General features: G+C 42.1%; 3 protein-coding genes and 1 non-coding gene across 12 annotated transcripts; 3 read left to right on the forward strand and 1 right to left on the reverse strand.

Annotated features, from left to right (window-relative positions):
- Positions 1 to 3,292: 3,292 nt before the first annotated feature.
- LOC115671951 (S-adenosylmethionine decarboxylase proenzyme) lies at positions 3,293 to 6,373 on the forward strand. Of its 6 annotated transcripts, none has more exons than XM_056309972.1 (3): positions 3,293 to 3,431; positions 4,672 to 4,821; positions 4,980 to 6,373. In XM_056309972.1, exon 3 carries the CDS (start codon positions 5,161 to 5,163, stop codon positions 6,205 to 6,207), a length of 1,047 nt encoding a protein of 348 aa, XP_056165947.1. In that variant the 5' UTR covers positions 3,293 to 3,431; positions 4,672 to 4,821; positions 4,980 to 5,160; the 3' UTR covers positions 6,208 to 6,373. The 6 variants fall into 6 exon arrangements, with proteins under 6 accessions (XP_056165947.1, XP_030449520.1, XP_030449521.1 ...); XM_030593660.2 differs by having other exon boundaries at positions 3,305 to 3,596; XM_030593661.2 differs by having other exon boundaries at positions 3,305 to 3,596; positions 4,677 to 4,821.
- An 827-nt stretch (positions 6,374 to 7,200) lies between these two features.
- Positions 7,201 to 7,272, forward strand: TRNAH-GUG (transfer RNA histidin (anticodon GUG)). Its single transcript has one exon. It is a non-coding gene; the product is annotated as a tRNA-His (tRNA).
- A 3,440-nt stretch (positions 7,273 to 10,712) lies between these two features.
- On the forward strand, positions 10,713 to 14,379 carry LOC115671948 (protein NSP-INTERACTING KINASE 2-like). Its single transcript, XM_030593651.2, has 11 exons — positions 10,713 to 11,090; positions 11,185 to 11,314; positions 11,457 to 11,528; positions 11,632 to 11,775; positions 11,912 to 11,983; positions 12,096 to 12,155; positions 12,243 to 12,334; positions 12,549 to 12,698; positions 12,805 to 13,146; positions 13,269 to 13,648; positions 13,876 to 14,379. Exons 1-11 carry the CDS (start codon positions 10,988 to 10,990, stop codon positions 14,197 to 14,199), a joined length of 1,869 nt encoding a protein of 622 aa, XP_030449511.1. The 5' UTR covers positions 10,713 to 10,987; the 3' UTR covers positions 14,200 to 14,379.
- A 136-nt stretch (positions 14,380 to 14,515) lies between these two features.
- LOC115671949 (F-box/FBD/LRR-repeat protein At1g13570) lies at positions 14,516 to 17,013 on the reverse strand. 4 transcript variants are annotated; one of them, XM_030593652.2, is made up of 4 exons: positions 16,865 to 17,013; positions 15,413 to 16,254; positions 15,088 to 15,246; positions 14,516 to 15,002 (listed from the first exon to the last, which is right to left on the reverse strand). In XM_030593652.2, the coding sequence occupies exons 2-4, from the start codon at positions 16,220 to 16,222 to the stop codon at positions 14,709 to 14,711; spliced, it is 1,263 nt and encodes a 420-aa protein (XP_030449512.1). In that variant the 5' UTR covers positions 16,223 to 16,254; positions 16,865 to 17,013; the 3' UTR covers positions 14,516 to 14,708. The 4 variants fall into 4 exon arrangements, with proteins under 4 accessions (XP_030449512.1, XP_030449517.1, XP_030449518.1 ...); XM_030593657.2 differs by lacking the exon at positions 16,865 to 17,013 and adding an exon at positions 16,600 to 16,858; XM_030593658.2 differs by lacking the exon at positions 16,865 to 17,013 and adding an exon at positions 16,521 to 16,858.
- Positions 17,014 to 18,476: the final 1,463 nt, after the last annotated feature.

An 18,476-nucleotide genomic window follows, 5' to 3' on the forward strand; every position in this document is an offset into this window, starting at 1 on the left:
GGCTACATTCAACACTTTCAATATATATTCGGGGATTACATTGAACATTTACCGAAAGTCCACAGAACACATTGAATAAATTAAAAATTTATGAATCATATTACATATTATATTTATGGGTTAATACCACCAAAAATCCCAAACTGGTACGCGCGTAACAATTTTACCTCGAAACTTTTTTTTTTACCACCAAAAACTCAAAACTGATACATCTGTAACAATTTTACCCCAAACTTTTTTTTTTACTACCAAAAACTCCAAACTAGTACACCTGTGACAATTTTACTCCAAACTGGTAAATCCGTGACAAATTTACCCTAAACTATTTTTTTTACCATGAAAAACCCCAAACTGGTACACCTGTGACAATTTTAACCCGAGCTAATAATTTTTTAATATTAATTTGTATTATTTTGAATTTTTTTATTTTTTCTTTTCTTTTCTTTTCTTTTTTTTTTCTTCATCTTCAACCTCTGGCTGGTCGCCGGCGAGGTCGGCCCCGCCGACCGCTAGCGAGGCTTGATCTCGCCGGCGTGGGCGAGGGCCGCCCTCGCCCTCGCCCTCACTTGGGCGGGCGAGCACAGCTCTCGCCCGATGCCGGCGAGGACCGCCCTCACCAAATTCGATGAAAGCCCTCGCCCGACTCAAGCGAGGGCTACCGTCGCCAGATCTGGCGAGGGCAACGGTGAGGGTAGCGCCGGCTTCCGCCTCTAGCCGGTCGCCGGACTGGCGACCGGGCAAAGGTTGAAGATGAAGAAAAAGAAAAGAAAAAAAAACAAAAAAATTAATAAAAATTCGAAAAAATAAAAAATAATATTAAAATTTTAGTTCGGGTAAAATTATCACATATGTACCAGTTTGGAGTTTTTTGTAGTATGCTCAGGGTAAAATTGTCACAAGTGTATCAGTTTGGGATTTTTTTATGATATGTTCGGGGTAAAATTGTTACAGGTATACCAGTTTGGGGTTTTTGGTGATAAAAAAACAGTTCAGAGTAAAATTGTCACACGCGAATCAATTTGGGGTTTTTGAAGGTATTAACCCTATATTTATATCATTATCCTTATCCATTATAGCATTTTTACATGATCGTGAAATATTATGTATATTTGTTACGGTTATCATAGATATTTTGTGTGCGCATACTTTAGTGATAAGTTAGTTAATCAAGAGAATTAAATATAAACGCAAAGTTGGTCTGCGTAATCATGAAGTTGGCTTACATATAAACTATTTTGTTCCTGATATATAGGGTTAATACCACGAAAAACCCTAAACTGGTACACTTGTGACACATTTACCCCAAACTATTTTTTTGACCATAAAAAACCCCAAACTGGTACACCTGTGACAATTTTACCCCGAACTATTTTTTTGACCATCAAAAACCCCAAACTGGTACATCTGTGACAATTTTACCCTGAACTTACCACAAAAAATCCCAAACTGGTACATATGTGACAATTTTACCCTGAATTAAAATTTTAATATTATTTTTTATTTTTTTCGAATTTTTATTTAGTTTCCTTTTTTTTTTTTTTTCTTTATCTTCAACCTCTGGCCGGTCGCCGGTCCGGCGATCGGCCAGAGGCGGAAGCCGGCGAGGGCCGCCCTCGCCCGGCGTCGAGGCGAGGGTCGCCCTCGCTGCGTCGGTGAGTGGTGCCTCGCGCGCTCGGCGAGGTGTCCTCGCCCACCCAGGCAAGGGCGATCCTCGCCCGGCTCAGAGAGGGCGCCCTCGCCGGATCGGCGAGGGCGACCCTCGCGCTGCGTCGGGCGAGGGTTGCCTCGCCGGCGTCCGGCGAGGACGGCCCTCGCCCGGCGGCTGCGAGGTGGCCCTCGCCGGCTTCGCCTGCAGTCGGTCAGCCGGACCGCGGCCGACCGCCGAGGTTGAAGTGAAGAAAAAAAAGAAAAGAAAAAGAAAAATTCAAAAAATTCAAAAAAATAATATTAAAAATTAGTTTGGGTAAAATTGTCACATGTGTATCAGTTTGGGGTTTTTTGTGATATATTCGGGGTAAAATTGTCACAGGTGTACCAATTTGGGTTTTTTATGGTCAAAAAAATAATTTGGGGTAAATGTGTCACAAATGTACCAGTTTAGGATTTTTCGTGGTATTAACCCTGATATATATATATACCTCTACATGTCCCATCCGATATTTTTGAGATGATGTCACGGGTGGTGTACTTATCCTTTCTCAAAAAACTTTTCCTTTTTTCCACAATAATCCTTCCCCTAACTTTTTTATTTTGCCGGCCAATATTGTGGGCATGGCCCATTGAACGCAAAGCTTGCAATTACTATGGTTAGATCTGACTCCGAAATTCACCGTCGCCATGACTTCTCAAGCTCGAAGCTCACGATCCTGACCGCTCAAGCTCGAGACTTAGGCTCCCAACCATGAAAGAGCTCGAGTGGTCATGACAGTCGCGAGCTGAAGATCCATGGGGGGGGGGGGGGGGGGGCCTTAGCTCGCGGCCATGGCTGGCCGCGAAGGGTGGTTACGAGCGGGGCATATTTATGAATTACATTGATTTAGGCTTCTTCTTGGGTTTTGTAGGGTTGGAGTACAAATACATTTTAAATGGTAAGTATGTAAATCAGTTTCCATTTTTACATTGGATTTTTAATGGTGCATTTCAACGCTATCTGTCTATTACTCTGTCTAGATGCTTCCTAATTTACATCGTACTTTTAAACCAAAGGGTTAATACTACAAAAAACTCTAAATTAGTACACCTGTAATAATTTTATCAAAAACTATTTTTATCACAAAAAACCCCAAACCGATATACCTGTGATAAATTTACTCAAAACTAATATTTTGACCATCAAAAATCCCAAACCGGTACATTTATGATAAATTTACCCTCCGTTAGTTTCTGTTAAATTGAATTAATATTACAAAAAATCACAAACTGGTACACCTGTGACAAATGGAGGATAAAACATAAAACTGGTATATCAGTTAACCGTCGCGTGTCATTTAACAAAATAATTTGATAATAAAATTTAACAGAAATAAAATGAGGGCAAATTTATCATAAATATACCGATTTGAGATTTTTGATAATCAAAATATTAATTTAAAATAAAATTATCATAAATAAATTGATTTGAAATTTTTCGTGATATTAATAAAAAAGAGGGGACCAGAGATCAAGAATTTCTCCGACCGGGGAAGTCTTTTAAGGCGACAGGGGTGGCGGACCACCCATCCTCGTCATTCCCACGTAAAACGCTCTCATCCTAGGAAACTATAAAGAAAAGAAAACAAGAAACGCATCCATCGACGACCCAACGCGACCAACCTCCTCGCCTCTTCCCACACACGACCCCAGAATCAGATTCGGCCATCTGTCCCTACCCTTCATCGCCCGCCCGCTCGCCCGCTCTCTCGCTCTTGCTCGCCGCCCAGAACTTCCAATCCGTACGTCTTCCTCTCTCCTGCGTCGATCTGTCGTGGTGGGTCGCGTTAAACCCAGCGTCCTCACGTTTGTGACGTTTCTTGCTCTGTGGAATTCGCGCTCTTCGCGGTTCTTGGGTTTGCAGGGGGAAGTCCCGTTTGATCGACCGCTGCTGGGGTTTCGATTTGGTGCGTGTTCTTTCGTTTGCTTTGGTGGATTCAAGATCCGATCTCGCCCCGTGATGCTGGGCGATTGTCGATGCTTGTTCTGTTTCACTTTTGTTTTGTTTCTTGGCTCTGTTGTTATGCCGTCTGGGGGAGTCGCTATGTGTTTTGAGCTTCGTTCCTCTGCCCTTGCGTTGTTTGAGATCTATGATGACATGGGTGTATGTGGGAGGCTCTGGGGAAATCTTTATGCGTGTCCAGTGGCTTTGAGGATTTGTCCGGGCTAGGAAAGGATTGGCCTTGAAGAGCGTCGTTGGTTCTTTGTTGGTTGGTACCGAAAATTCGAAATCTTCTGTTGTAATTATATGCATTTGCTTCCAACTAATCCGACCTCAGCTCAGCGGGGATTAGTTTACGAGATGTTGATCGAATCTGCAGTTATTAAGTGTTCCGTTCTTCGTGGTAATCAGGGCGATTTGATGCAAATGTACCCTTTCTTTTCTTTTTCCATGTTATGTTTCCTTGGGAGTGGTTCTAATATTTTCATTCTATTGCCTGCTCTTTTCTTGTGCTTTCATTTCCACAACGTCTTCCATTCAGCTGGTATCTTGTCTTGCGCATACTTTATCCTTGCTTTGTTTATTTGACTGCCGTGCGGTCTCTGAAGCTATTTAGACAGAGTTTTCGAATGATTATTCGAAAATGCTTTCTTCTGTGTGTCGCGGGTAAATATCTTGTGTGCATATAGGCTCTATCATGGCTTGTCTGTTGAAACCGAAAACTTCACTAGATTTGTTGATTTTCGTTTCACGCTGTTTTTGCTTAAATTAAGAAAACTTGGAGATACTTTACAGGAATTATTTGAGGTCTTTCTTTTTTGGCTACTGAAAATTAATTGAGGTTGATTGATAAGATTTCGAGGGTTTTAATATCTTTCCCTTGTAGTAAAAAATTAGCTGTGGCTGAAATTAAGAACAGTATTCTGTTTTTAAGTTCTCTGCATTCTTGAAAGTTTGAAGTTCCCATGATCCATTCTTTTGATTGTGCCTTTATAACTACAGTGTCCAATACTTGAATAATGCTTCATTTCTTTGATCAGAAAAGACTCGATGATCTAATGGAGTCGAAAGGTGGCAAGAAGATGTCTAGTAGTAAATCTTCATTCTATGAAGCTCCTCTTGGTTACAGCATTGAAGACGTCAGACCCAATGGCGGCATCAGGAAGTTCCGATCAGCTGCTTACTCCAACGTATGTTGTAATTCAATTGCAAATACATTGGTCAGAAGTATTTAAAATTGTGGAGAGCCTTACATTAATTTCAACATTTTCTGGGGCTTTGTTCATCATTAATATTTTGTTAATTGATACTGAACGTTGACAAACACGTCATTTTCTTCTCCATGCAGTGCGTGCGCAAACCATCCTGACATCCCCCGTTTGGCATCTCGACCACTTGAGGTGGTCAATTTTCTAATCTCAAAATAATTTAAATTTTTCTTCTCCTCCAAGAAAAAGTCTTTCTGCTCCTCTCTTCCCCCTCTCTGCAACTTCAATCTCTCTGCAAGCTGGGGCGTCCTTGTTACAGCAATGGATCTGGAAGTTTCTGCAATTGGCTTTGAAGGTTATGAAAAGAGGCTAGAAATATCTTTCTACGAGCCTGGACTTTTTGTTGATCCAGATGGGAGAGGTCTCCGGTCGCTCTCTAGGGCTCAGTTGGATGAGATTCTAAAACCAGCCGAATGTACCATAGTCTCGTCACTCTCTAGTGACTATGTCGATTCCTACGTGCTTTCAGAGTCTAGCCTCTTCGTCTTCCCCTATAAGATTATCATTAAAACCTGTGGTACGACAAAGCTACTTCGGTCCATTCCACCCATCTTGAATTTGGCGTGCTCTCTTTCCCTCACTGTAAGATCTGCAAAGTACACTCGCGGTTGTTTTCTATGCCCTGGAGCTCAGCCATATCCTCACCGTAACTTCAGTGAAGAAGTTTATGTCCTTGACCGTTATTTTGGAAAGCTTGGCTCAGGAAGCAAGGCCTATCTGTTGGGCGGATTTGACAAAACCAAAAGATGGCACGTGTATTCTGCTTCGGCAGATGAAGTCGAGTCTGTTTCCCCTGTTTACACCATGGAGATGTGCATGACCAGGTTGAACAAGGAGTCGTCTTCTGTGTTCTTCAAATTCCAAACGGGCAGTGCAGCTGCTATGACCATCGAATCTGGAATCAGAAAGATTCTTCCCAATTCCAAGATTTGTGCTTTCGAATTCGAACCTTGTGGTTATTCCATGAATGCTGTTGAAGGCTCTGCAACGTCCACCATTCATGTCACACCAGAAGACGGGTTTAGCTATGCCAGCTTTGAGGCAGTGGGCTATGACCCAAACGATATCGATTTCAATCAGTTGATTGGGAGGGTACTGGCTTGTTTCCGACCAAAGGAGTTCTCCGTGGCGGTGCATGCTGATGTTGCGGCTAAGTCACTCGAGGAAAACTGTTCTCTGAATGTTAAGGGGTACCGCAGTGGAGAGCGGTGCCTTGAAGAGCTGGGAGCAGGCGGTTCCATCATGTACCAGCGGTTTGCGATGACCGGTCGCTTCGCACGGCCTATTACATTGATGTCTAAAATCTGAACACTGCTGGAGGGAGGAACGGGGATGGTTCCTGTTCTACTTTATGTTTGCATTTCTTAGTCAAACAAAGTCACTTCATACTTGTCAAGCCTACTGGATATTTTGGCGTTACTGTGTTGCTCATCATGCTTCTCTTTCATTGTTGGAATATCATGGACAAAATTTACCAATTTGGTATATGTTGGTGTGGCAGGAAACTGAGATGCTATCTGTCCTGTTGTCTCTGGTCTGACTTTTGAAACGTGCATTACTCTGGGCAGCTCATTGACATGACCTTCTCGATAGTGTACAGGAGTTCGTTGCGCTGAAGTTGGTGCTTCGCCTATTGGTGTTTTTCTTCTCTCCTAACCAAAAAGGTCATATCCATGATCGAGCAAAGATGAGTGTATGCAGTAAATAGCCACAGGACAGAGCGCTTAACCACACTAGCCTAGTTAAGCCGAAGCTAAGCCTGTATGTCTTGAGCGTCAAACCAAAGGCCAAAGGACCCCAAAAATGTCCTGATAATGCCTTTTCGTTCTGTCACGCCTACCGCAGTGGAGAGAGTGTTTCAGAAAAAGGTCCAATTTTCTTTATTGAGGTGATGCATACATGCTGAATGATGATGGCTCTACAACATAGGAACATACCATGAGGATATTGTGGTTTCTGACAATTGATTCTGTGAAATCGGAGTCTCTAGCTAGGTCCGATGATATTTTTATTGCTAGTCTCGGGGGATCGACCTCGGGTCTCGCCCCTTCTCTCGATCTCTTTAGCCTTTACCATCGATCCCACCACAACGCCAATGTCACCGACGCCCAACATCATGAAAGGATTGCGTGACCGTCTCGGAACATTATCATTTCCTACATAACTTCAATTTTCGCGGCCTGGCATGGCATCATCACAAGCTAATGAATATATGCGGGCAAGCAAACTTTCTGCTTAGTGACAACGTTATATTTGGGTATTTCAACAAATAAAATCTTTTCAGAGCCCCAACATCAACTTGTGGCTGTAGTTTAGTGGTAAGAATTCTACGTTGTGGCCGTAGAGACCTGGGCTCGAATCCCAGCAGCCACAAACAAACTGTATTTTTCCTCTTTTCCCGCTTTTAACGTTTTTAACTGCCCTCTCCTCGTTTATTTTTTTCCTTAACTTGTGCTGAACACACAAATCGCTGGAAGAAGACACAGAATGGTCAACACGCAAGCGGCGCAAAAGTAGTGTTGCAAGTAGAGAGGGCTTTGGTCAACCCCCAGTTCGACCCACTTCTACTTTTGACCTGACTTTTTGGGTGCTCCAACACTGATTGGCAATCAGAGCACAATCTAAAAGTTGCAATGGGAAGGAACGGTTGGGACATGCTGTAATGGAATCGAACCAGAAAGGGTTGGTTATCGACTAGTGTGATGGGCTGAAAAGAGGCACATCCCCCTTTGCTTGATTTCTAAGGGGAATAAAGAATCCACCTAATTGATGATGATGATGATCCTGATCTTATTGGCTTTGGCCGTCGAAGAAATATATTCTCCGTCTCTTCATTTATATAATAATTTCGATCACTGTCTATGTTTAAACTACTTGCATGGCCCCAATTGCAGCACTAGTAAGTGCTTCTGAGCTAAGGGAAAAGAAGTTTGCCCTCCACTTCCCCATCTCTTTGTTACTTCTTTTCACTATAATAATGTCGGGCACTAACAAAAGAGACTGACTTATGAGATCAACCCGATTCATTTGTTAGTTTAATCGCAAAAGAGACGTGTGTTGTTCACAGTGACAAACAGTAATTCGCCTCCTATTATGCATATGGACTACATATCATCGAAATTCAGCACCTAAAAAGAAGAAATTCTCTAGACCTTCTTTGGTCCACAAGCATGCCCTGATTGAAGTCCATCGCCATGAGCGGACAAGATCTACTCGAGTGGCTTGATTAAAAGGGATGACTTGTATGCATAATAAGAAATGCTTCTTGAGCACAATCACATACTTCAAATATAGAATCTCAGGTTAAAACAAAAAGTTAGGGCCACTAGAAGTTCTCTCTGGAACGATGATTCTCTTTGGGTCTACCCACAAATGATAATCCTTTGTACGTGTCGGACTACTTCAGTTTGACCTAATGATGATTATCTTTGTGGTCCAAGGAAGGGCATTACCCTGTGGAATCAACGGGGACATATAGTGCACGATGATGATGATGATGATGATGGTGGTGGTGGCGATGCATGGGATCTGCATTGCACGTGCATTCACTTACACTAAGCTCGTCAAGATTGTTGCCTCTTTGAAGGGAGAGGGAGAGGGAGAGGGTCCCTTGCGATTGCTTCCATGATGATATATCGTTGTCCCATTGAACCCATTGCAGGGTTCAGCACAGTGATTAAGCCACTCGACCATTCTCCGGTAGTGAGAGGATCCAAATTTGAACCCCACCGTCGCCGATTCCTTTAGAGCCATCCTCGTAGAGAGTCATGGACCCGTACGATTCCATAGACACACCATTTCCTTTAAAACCACGGTTTCAAGTTCGATTGCCACCGCCATTTTAGTCGGTTATCGAAATGGTGCCCCGATACTTATCCATACACACGCGCACATGATGCAAGTATCCCTAGAATGTGTGTTCATTTGTTTCCTTTGAGGGAAATCTACCTATGGCTCATCAAACATTGTTAACATGGAATCTTGTGGGAACCATTTTTTTCATCATGTGCGGTTCCTTCCAATGTAATGACACGATGAAGTCAGTCAATTACAGACTTTTTTTTGTTTCTCAACTTTTGTCAGCACACTAAAATTCAAAATCAAAACTGACGAGCTTGTTCAATCACGCCATCAACAACTACGGCGGTCAACGCAATTGTTCCATTATATACTTGTTCCCATGGGGAGTCACCTACCTGAAGAATTGACCAACTTTTTTAGGATACTATATCGCACGAGAGAAGCTTTAAAAAAGCTCTCTTGCTTTTTTGAAATTTCTGCCTCCTTTGCTTTTGAATAAGTTAATGCATTGTTGGTTGGACAATCTCACAGTCGGATCGTCTGAGGGGACGTTGGATATGTGTTAGGATAGAATCCATAATGCCGTCCAACTAAGATTAATCTCAGTGGGTGGGGAGGGCGAGAGAAAGAAGAAAGCTTTGAAATAATTGAGGAGGCAAAGATCTCACGAGAGGCCATTGCTTCACCAATCTCGAGCTCCCCTGTCTCGGGATTCTCACCCTTTTCACCTAATGATTTTTGCACTATAGTTTCATGACCCGAGAATTTTGGATTCCTGATAGTCACAGTACAAGCCTTTTGTCATTGGACTGTTCAATCGCCGGGTTACGTGGATGCTCTCGATCCATATGAACTCTAGATCATGTTAGTTCCAGATGAAGTTCGCACGATGCGATGGCTGAAATCGGTCTAAACTATTTGTAATATGAATCATTCGCTTTAAGCCTCTAACTTTTACTTCAGTTAATCATTCAATTGGCCCTCTTCAATGGCTATGTTAAGATTAATCCTCACTAAAGAGTCCCCATAAAGACAAGTAGAACAAAGAAAGCAACACGACAGAGATAGGAAAATTCTGGGGGTTTCCTCTTGAGGTATACGGATCGATCATTTGTTGGCTCTCCATTTCACTAAACCTAGTTGAAAGGTTGGGGAGTAAGATTTTATTGTTTGTGTTGAATTAGTGGGTTTGTCCCCACTTGGAGTGCTTTCTTTAACTGGTTGATGTCATTGAACATTTTGAAGTGGCTCGGGAATCTAATTTAATTAATTGAAAGCTTTATGGATGACATTATATGTAGGACAAAAGTTCGGAAATCAAATTGAATCAATTGAAAGCACATGCAAGACATCGCACATCAAAAGTTTGGGGACTAACAATATTATTATGATCAATAAAAACCTTTTTTGTTCTCTCGGGAAAAAAATCAAACCGACTTAAAATAGCTTGATACTTTCACGTAGACCTGTTAAAATGGGTCAAAGGCCAATTTTTTAACCCACATTCGATAGGTTGAGTTAGTAAATGAGTTATAAATGAATTTAGAATAGTAAAATCCAAAATAATATGGCTATTAAATGGATTCGCAACTTACTTAGCCTTAACACACATCTATGATTTTCTCTTCAATCTCTCGTTTCGTGCTCTCACCTCAATTTGGGTATGAGTTTTCTTAAATTTGGGTTATTTATGGAAATGTTTTAACAATATGAGTCGGATTGGGTACGAGTCACTAGATTTGTATTACATTTAAATAGGTCAAAACGGATTAAATGGATCAATTTGAGTCGAACCATTTTCGATCTGACCCGACCCACCCATTTGAAGGGTATAATTCAACTTTCCACCTGCTTTACTATACTGTATAGTCTGATGGAACAACGCCTTTTCTAAACATATGCATGATTGAAGGAATTTTTTTCCTGTATCCATCTTTTGAGAGATTATCTAGATTTTGTTTAATTGTAGAGTAGCTTTGCTTTATTAATATTCTCTCTCTTTTGCTTTTTTGAACTAGTGGCAGGCACGGTGGTGCCCTTCAAGTCATTCACTGCCAAACACATCTGATTCTTTCTTGGCTCTTGAGTCCCAACAAGAGCTGAACAAGTGGATTCATTTTTTTGCTTTCCTGATGATATAATAACATAAGCAAGAGGAGCAAAGGCAAGAATTGTTTGTCCTAAGGAGACCTCACCCATTTTCCTAAGTAGTACCAGATCAAGACAATAACCTGAAGCTGTGTTTCTAGGTTCTTGGCGTCTGTTATTTCCTTTGGACTCTGCTCGGATGGGAGTGAAGAGAGCGAATTCCTCTCTGTGCTGCGCAGTTTTGCTCGGCTTGTGGGCTAGTGTGCATGGGTTGATCTCTCCTAAAGGAGTCAATAATGAAGGTAAATCAGGACACATGCTCCAATAAGTCCTGCATCATGTTCATCTTTTCTTAACCTGTGGCTCTAGAAATGATCTCTTCCTGTTGCTGCGTAGTTCAAGCTTTGATGGACATAAAGCGTTCGCTAGTGGATCCTCACGACCTTCTGAACAATTGGGACGAGAACGCGGTCGATCCTTGTACCTGGAATATGATCGTATGTGATGCTAGTTTCGTCACTTCTCTGTAAGTAGCGCTAGCTAAAGAGCCAAACTTATTTACCAAAAAAAAATAGAACCGAACTTGTCCAAGTTCGTGATATCAGATATTTGCACTAGGAAAAAAGTTTCGAGTTTTACTGAAGAAAAAGGATGGTCTTTTGATGCAGAGAAATTCCGAGCCAGAACTTATCTGGAACGCTTTCGCCTAGCATTGGGAACTTGATTAATCTTAAGAATTTGTGAGTGATCAACCGTTGCTCGGGACGAGAATCTCATTTGCAAGCTTCCTGTTGGAAATATAATGTTCTGATAAGGGTGTTGGTGCAATTATTTTTTCTGCAGGCGCCTTCAGAGCAACGACATTTCAGGATATATTCCTTCCGAGCTTGGCAAGCTCCAGAAACTCGAAATGCTCGACGTTTCCAACAACTCCTTCTCTGGTGAAATTCCTAGCGAGCTGTCCCATCTCAAGAACCTCCTACAACTGTGAGTAGATTTCAGATCAAACCGCAAAAAAACAATGAAAGAGATGGAGAAGAGAGAGATTAGAGAGACTAGCACTGTTATGGAGTCATTAAGACATGTTTTCTGAATTGTGTCTGAACTTTGTGTTGTTGACTAGGAGAATGAACCATAATAACCTGTCGGGGGCAATTCCAGCATCCTTCACTAACATGACCCAGCTTGCTCTTTTGTAAGTTTCCGAAACACCGATCAGTCCTTCTAATTTAGAATCCGGATCTTTCATTCTGCTAGAATTACGAGAAAAGAAGAAGCTCATGGTAATTTAATCTCTGGAATTCTAGGGATCTATCTTACAACAATTTGAGCGGTCCGATGCCTAAATTGCACGCGAAAACATTCAAGTAAGCCGCTTACGTCTTCAACTGTGTAAAGAGCTCATAAGAGACATGTTTGCATTACTAATACTCCTTTTCTTTTACTGGAAAAAGTCTTCTGGAGAATCCAATGTGCGGCGGCAGACGCGAGGAGTGTTTCCGGACTCCACCGACACCAATTATGTTTAGTGGGAACAATTCACTAAGTAAGGATTTTATACCCTGTTTTAGCAAGATTATTTAGCTTTTTATATCTGCCGTTAAGATTTTATTTCAGCTTCCATGATAACCTTCTCCTGTTGAACTATGCTTGCTTCAACTGTCTTTAGATTACATCCGTTTGGCATAAAACTCAGAATATTATTGACCATTAGATTTCGCATAGTGCTAACATATATTTTTCTTCTTTCACATGTTAAGATTCTCAGCCTTCTGGGAGACCCAAAAGCCACAAAGTAGCCTTGGCCGTTGGTTCAACCCTTAGTTGCATCTCCCTACTCATCTTCGGATTCGGCTTCCTTTTCTGGTGGAGGCGAAGGCACAACCAGCAGATCTTCTTCGACGTAAATGGTTCGTAATGCATCTAATGATTAGGAACAATAACTTGCTAATGGCATCGACCAACTGATGTCAACATGATCACCAATCCTGAACTTTCGTTCTCTCTGAATTACAGATCAACATCACGAAGAAATCAACTTGGGAAACTTGAAGAAGTTTCACTTCAGGGAACTTGCGAATGCGACAAACAATTTCAGCAGCAAGAACTTGATTGGAAAGGGTGGTTCAGGGAACGTGTACAAAGGGTGCCTCAGGGATGGGATGGTGGTTGCGATCAAGAGACTGAGAAATGTCAATGCCATCGGAGGCGAGATCCAGTTCCAGACAGAACTCAAGATGATCAGCCTAGCGGTGCACCGCAACCTTCTCCGGCTCTATGGGTTTTGTATGGCCACAACAGAGAGGCTTCTCGTATACCCCTACATGTCCAACGGCAGCGTTGCTTCTCGTCTCAAAGGTATCACACTCACACTCATTAGCCTGTTAAATATTCTTCGATGAATGTATGTGAAAAAATAAATTGTGGAGATCAACCAAACCCTAGAATCTCGCATGTATGACACTTTTGTTGTCTTGCAGCCAAACCAACCTTGGATTGGAGCACAAGGAAAAGAATTGCACTTGGTGCAGCAAGGGGGCTTTTGTACCTGCATGAGCAATGTGACCCCAAAATTATACATAGGGATGTTAAGGCCGCAAATATATTGCTAGACGTGTACTGCGAAGCTGTGGTAGGAGACTTTGGATTGGCAAAGATCTTGGATCATCGGGATTCCCACGTGACCACCGCCGTGAGGGGCACCGCAGGGCACATTGCTCCAGAGTACCTGTTGAGCGGGCAGTCCTCTGAGAAAACTGATGTTTTCGGGTTTGGAATCCTTCTGCTCGAACTGATTACTGGCCTGAGAGCTCTTGAGTTTGGTAAAGCAGCGAACCAGAGAGGGGCCACGCTTGATTGGGTGAGTAAAATTTTAAAGCACCCCTGGTGACTGTATGCTCTATACTGTTAGATCTCCTTATGATTTCGGAAGGTAAGAAATGCCGACAAGCAAGTCTGACAATTGCACGAGGTTGGCGTTATGATGGTTAAGCTCAAAAGGCCGTCTTTGGCTCTTAATCTGGTCGCGTGGCCGATGAATTTCTGTCTCACCTCTTTCCTATGCTAATCCAGAGGCTCTAACTGCAGGTTAGGAAGATTCACCAGGAAAAGAAGATAGAGATGCTAGTAGACAAGGACCTCAAGGACAATTATGATCGGATCGAGCTTGAAGAAATGGTCCAAGTAACTCTTTTGTGTACCCAATACCTTCCAACTCATCGGCCCAAGATGTCCGAAGTTGTCAGGATGTTGGAAGGCGATGGTCTCGTGGAGAAGTGGGAAGCTTCTCAGAGAGCTGATTCAACGAGGTGCAGAGCAGCAAACGAGTTCTCCTCCTCCGAGCGTTACTCCGATCTCACCGATGACTCCTCTTTGCTCATACAGGCGATGGAGCTTTCAGGACCAAGGTGAAGAAGTAACTCAAGATGGCGAAGAGCTATGGAAGAATGGAAGGAATATGAATAACATGATCATAACTAAGTCATGTATAGCAACATTAAAATCAATGCTAAGAGTGTACTAATGTTTCGCTGTATAGATTCTGATCCGTGGACTGCATGATCAGATTAAGCATCACAGATCGATTCTCAATTGTTTCTAGCAAAGGGAAAAAATTTCTCCAGCCCATGCCACCCGACCCCCAAAACAGAAGGGCTATAGAGGCGAAAGACATCATAACCTGTGTATAGATTTTGACTTAGGATGCAACCTATCAGAAGAAACTCTCTGAAAAGAATAAAAAAATTGATTCCAAGTCATGTAATTAGAAAGTTTGAAGTGCTTATTCACTTTATACAAGGAATGCAAAGAATATCTAATGATCAGACAAGAATGGATCCAAGCAGAAACCCAATCTTCTCAGAGAAAAAACAAACCAACATTAAGTAACTGTGTCGAATGTACAAGACATAGTTTAAAGCTCATTCTTGAATAAATATGATTTCCGCTTGAGACGAAGCCCGGCGAAACCTCAACAGCTGAATAAGCATATCCATTCTATCATGCTTAAAATATGTAGAAGGGCTTATAGTCATCGTCTTGAGCGCCGGAGAGTTGCGAAGCAAGAATTTTATGAGGTCCATCTCATGTGGTACGCCATTTACATCAGTCATCTTTACTACTTTCAATTGTTTGAATGTCCAATCCGCACGGCATTCCCTCTCCCAAATATCTGAAGAATCAGGCGCTTCTGCAGGTGATGTGCTCGCAACCACCTAAAAAGAACAAAAGAGGAGATAGGATACACAGGTGCTGCATGCTGTGCAAAGACTAACAACTAGAAAGAACTCGATCACTCACCGAAATGAGAAATTCTTCTAAATTAGGAGAACCTGTTATCAACCGCAGAAGCACAAGAACCTCTGTCATGTCTTCGAAGCTCACCTCAAACAACTCAATGATTTTTAGATGATCAAATGTGATGGGGAGTGATCCAGGATCACCACCTATACTCAAATACTTTGAGACATGCAAAAAACAAATACAAGTTAGAATGCAAAGTCACTTACAGAGAAAAAACAAGAAAGTGATCATTCCCGTGTATACATATTAAACTCGCTTCAATCTGCAAGCTAGAGCTCGAATAGACATGACACAAAAACAAAATTAGTAGAATAGGTAGTACCTTTGCGAAATAAGCACGTCCTGTGAGACTTTCAAGACGAGGTGCACGACCAAGACACTTCACAAAGTTGCAATTCAAACTTTGCTCAAGCTCAAAGTGTTCAGCCACGTCGTCAGTCATGTACATAACTACTGACAGGCTAAGGAGGAGAGGAGTATTTTCAAGGAAGATGTCTGTAAAATCGCCCTCCAGATACAAGTACTTAAGATTTGGAGCACGGATGGTAATAGCAAGACCGTCATCAAAGTATGATAATGCCAAATTTTCAAGAAGAGGACAATTCCAAATGAGGTTCTCAATAGCATCGGCAGCAACCAAGACCCGATGAAGACTGAGGCTCCTCAAATACAAGAATCCCTCAAAACGAGGGGGTGGATCCAACTCACAACAAGATAGCTCCAAATGAGTCAACTTCTTACAACAAAAAAGACACGAGGGTATCCGTACCCATTCATCCTCCCCTAACTTAAGAATCAATTCTCTGACATCACTAATGCGCGAAAGGAAAAGTATCCATTGATCGATATCGGGGCAGCTCTGCAAGTAGCGCGTGGAGACCTGAAACTTATGGATCGGCCCTTGATGGAGAAACAAAGCCCGTGTAATGAATTTCACGAGACTCCCCTCAACTACGTTCTCGTCATGTGACGAGCTCACGCATTCGTTGTCAAATACAAGTTCAGTAATCGAAGCCCATTTGTACCTCCATTTCCTAGACAAAATGCTAGTCTTCACAGCATCCCTAATCGGCAGTCGAGTGAGGATGCTTTCCAGAATACTCTGCGGCAGATCGCTTATGAGATCATCCATGAGTCATACCCAGCAAGATTTCAACAAGAACCCTATACCCAAAAATTTCAAAAAAAAATCATAAGCTAAAGACCTGAAAAGATATACTTCAACATCAAAGACAGATCCTCTCAGCTTCATTTAACAACATCAAAGGAAACTTAAGCAACTTAATCGGCAGAAAAGTTTCACCAGAACGAACATCAACATTGTAAATCCTATGACTCCACATTCAAGTAGATCGACCAGACTCCCTACTTTCACGAGAGCATCCAAGAAAACCAAAAAAGAAAGAAGGATCAGGAAACCCCATTCATACTTCTCCCGAAAACCGTGCACCCAGAATCCAAATGTTCAAACTTTCGGTGCCCGGAAAGCATTGGAAAAACAAACACTACCCGGCCAAAGCAGAAGACCAATGATCAGCGATTACGACGGGCAATCCATTTCTCGGAACTCGCAGGGACCCATGAAAGGGCAACGATCACTCGCGAGGTGCACAAAAATTCCCGCGATCTCTGCCGTGATCAGAGCCGAAACGACGCACACGAACCCGCAACACCGACCACGAACCGGCCGAGAAAACCGAGCGAGAAAAAAGAAACAGAAATCGAAAAGACGGAGGACCAAATCGAGCGGAAATGCAGAGCACGAAAGGAATACCGAAAGCGGTACGGTACCTTGACTCTGCCCACGTCGGTCTCCTGTAACGGAACGTCGCTCTCAGAAGTCCGTCGCCGAAAGGAACAGAGAGCTTCCTCGCCTGATACGTTTTCAGTTTTGGGTTTCATCATATTATTATGTTAATACCTCGGGTAAGAAGGTCCCGGTCCGGTGCAGACCAGACCAGACTTCGTTTCTGTTCGGACAGAAACTGATGGCCATGATGTCCAAGCCCAGCACAACCAAGGTAAAGTTCTCCAGTTCTCCAGTGTGATAAGCCTGGCCCACAAAACCACTTAATTAACTTGAGGATTAAGTTAAAAGAGGAAATGCTATGAACGGTCTTTGAACTTCCATGAACTTTCGATTTATTCGACGTAATCCCTGAACTGTAGCTTAATGTGCGCCGTGATTCCTGAACTTTCAATTTGTTCAAAGTGGATCATGGATTTTTGATATATGATTAATTTAGTCTCTGGACTTTTATGAAAATGTTCAGCATTGTCCATTAACTTGAATTAATGGAAGGACAACATTGAATATTTACATATAGTTCAGGAACTAAATTGAAGATGTATAAAAAATTCAGGGACCACATTGAACAAATTAAAAGTTCAGGAATCACATTGAACATTAGGTTAAAATTCAAGGATCACATTGCACATTAGGTCAAAATTCAAAAACTATTTATGTTGTTATCCCTTAAGTTAATCCCCGGATCAGGACCTTCTTTTACAAAGTATAATGCGATTAACTCTCCTTTTGATCCTCAAAGTTCCTTTGGCGTGGCGCTTACTTGGCACACTCCCGACACGGCCTAATTGCTAGGTGGAGCTGACGTGGCATGCGCATAAGAGAGAGAGAGAGAGACAAATAGTAGAGACAAGTAGAGGAAGAGGACGGGGCCGATGCTCCACCAATGACATGGGTCACCAAACCAACCCTTGGACTTGGAGGTTATGCTTATCCGGATCAGGTAAGTTTCTTATTTGCTGCTGATGTTGTTGGAAGCGTGCAGTAGAAATTTATTGTCTTTATTCAAAAGTTTAAACTGATAAGTTACGAGACAACTAAAATATTTATTAATTACTCCACACCACACCGGTTCTCGAATTGACTTTTGCAACACAACTCGTATGTGTGTCTCAACAATCTTTTCATCATGTGTGAACTCCGTGTTAGGTCTACCTCCCCCTCCCCCCTCCCAATTAATTTAGATATTCTTATGAGACATCAAACTTGGTCTTCTTTCCATAAGTCTCCTTCACTAGATTGAACTGTTCGAAAATTGGTCATGAGATTCCTTAAATATTCATACCAATCAACTATCAGCATTAGTTGAGAGCGTGTTGTAGAAGTCCAATACCAAAGCGAGCCCAAATTTAAACTCGTTAACATATCTAATTGAACTCATATTCATTTAAAATTAAAATACCGAGTTATGAGACAACTATAATATATTAGTTGTTCTACACCACCATACCAATTCTTTGACGTCAGACTTCTTGACTGTAACTCACACGTGCACCATAACCGATATAATATGACACCTCTCGTACCAATAACCCCTTAAGTGTTTTCCCACATTGGCAAGATCATGTCCAAAGTTAAT

Source organism: Syzygium oleosum, unplaced genomic scaffold, assembly GCF_021117445.2.
Source record: "Syzygium oleosum isolate NSW1041296 unplaced genomic scaffold, Sole_v2.1 Sole_v2.03, whole genome shotgun sequence".
In the NCBI taxonomy this organism is placed as follows: Eukaryota; Viridiplantae; Streptophyta; class Magnoliopsida; order Myrtales; family Myrtaceae; genus Syzygium; species Syzygium oleosum.

What these genes read in the sequence shown, in the direction of transcription:
- LOC115671951 (XM_056309972.1), top strand. Translation starts at nt 5,161, where the DNA reads ATGGATCTGGAAGTTTCTGCAATTGGCTTTGAAGGTTATGAAAAGAGG.
- LOC115671948 (XM_030593651.2), top strand. Translation starts at nt 10,988, where the DNA reads ATGGGAGTGAAGAGAGCGAATTCCTCTCTGTGCTGCGCAGTTTTGCTC. An exon ending in TAGTGGGAACAATTCACTAA is followed by an intron (nt 12,335 to 12,548) that starts GTAAGGATTTTA and finishes TCACATGTTAAG; the next exon opens with ATTCTCAGCCTTCTGGGAGA. An exon ending in GAGGGGCCACGCTTGATTGG is followed by an intron (nt 13,649 to 13,875) that starts GTGAGTAAAATT and finishes CTCTAACTGCAG; the next exon opens with GTTAGGAAGATTCACCAGGA.
- LOC115671949 (XM_030593652.2), bottom strand. Translation starts at nt 16,222, where the DNA reads ATGGATGATCTCATAAGCGATCTGCCGCAGAGTATTCTGGAAAGCATC. An exon ending in GACGTGCTTATTTCGCAAAG is followed by an intron (nt 15,247 to 15,412) that starts GTACTACCTATT and finishes CATGTCTCAAAG; the next exon opens with TATTTGAGTATAGGTGGTGA. An exon ending in TAGAAGAATTTCTCATTTCG is followed by an intron (nt 15,003 to 15,087) that starts GTGAGTGATCGA and finishes TGTTCTTTTTAG; the next exon opens with GTGGTTGCGAGCACATCACC.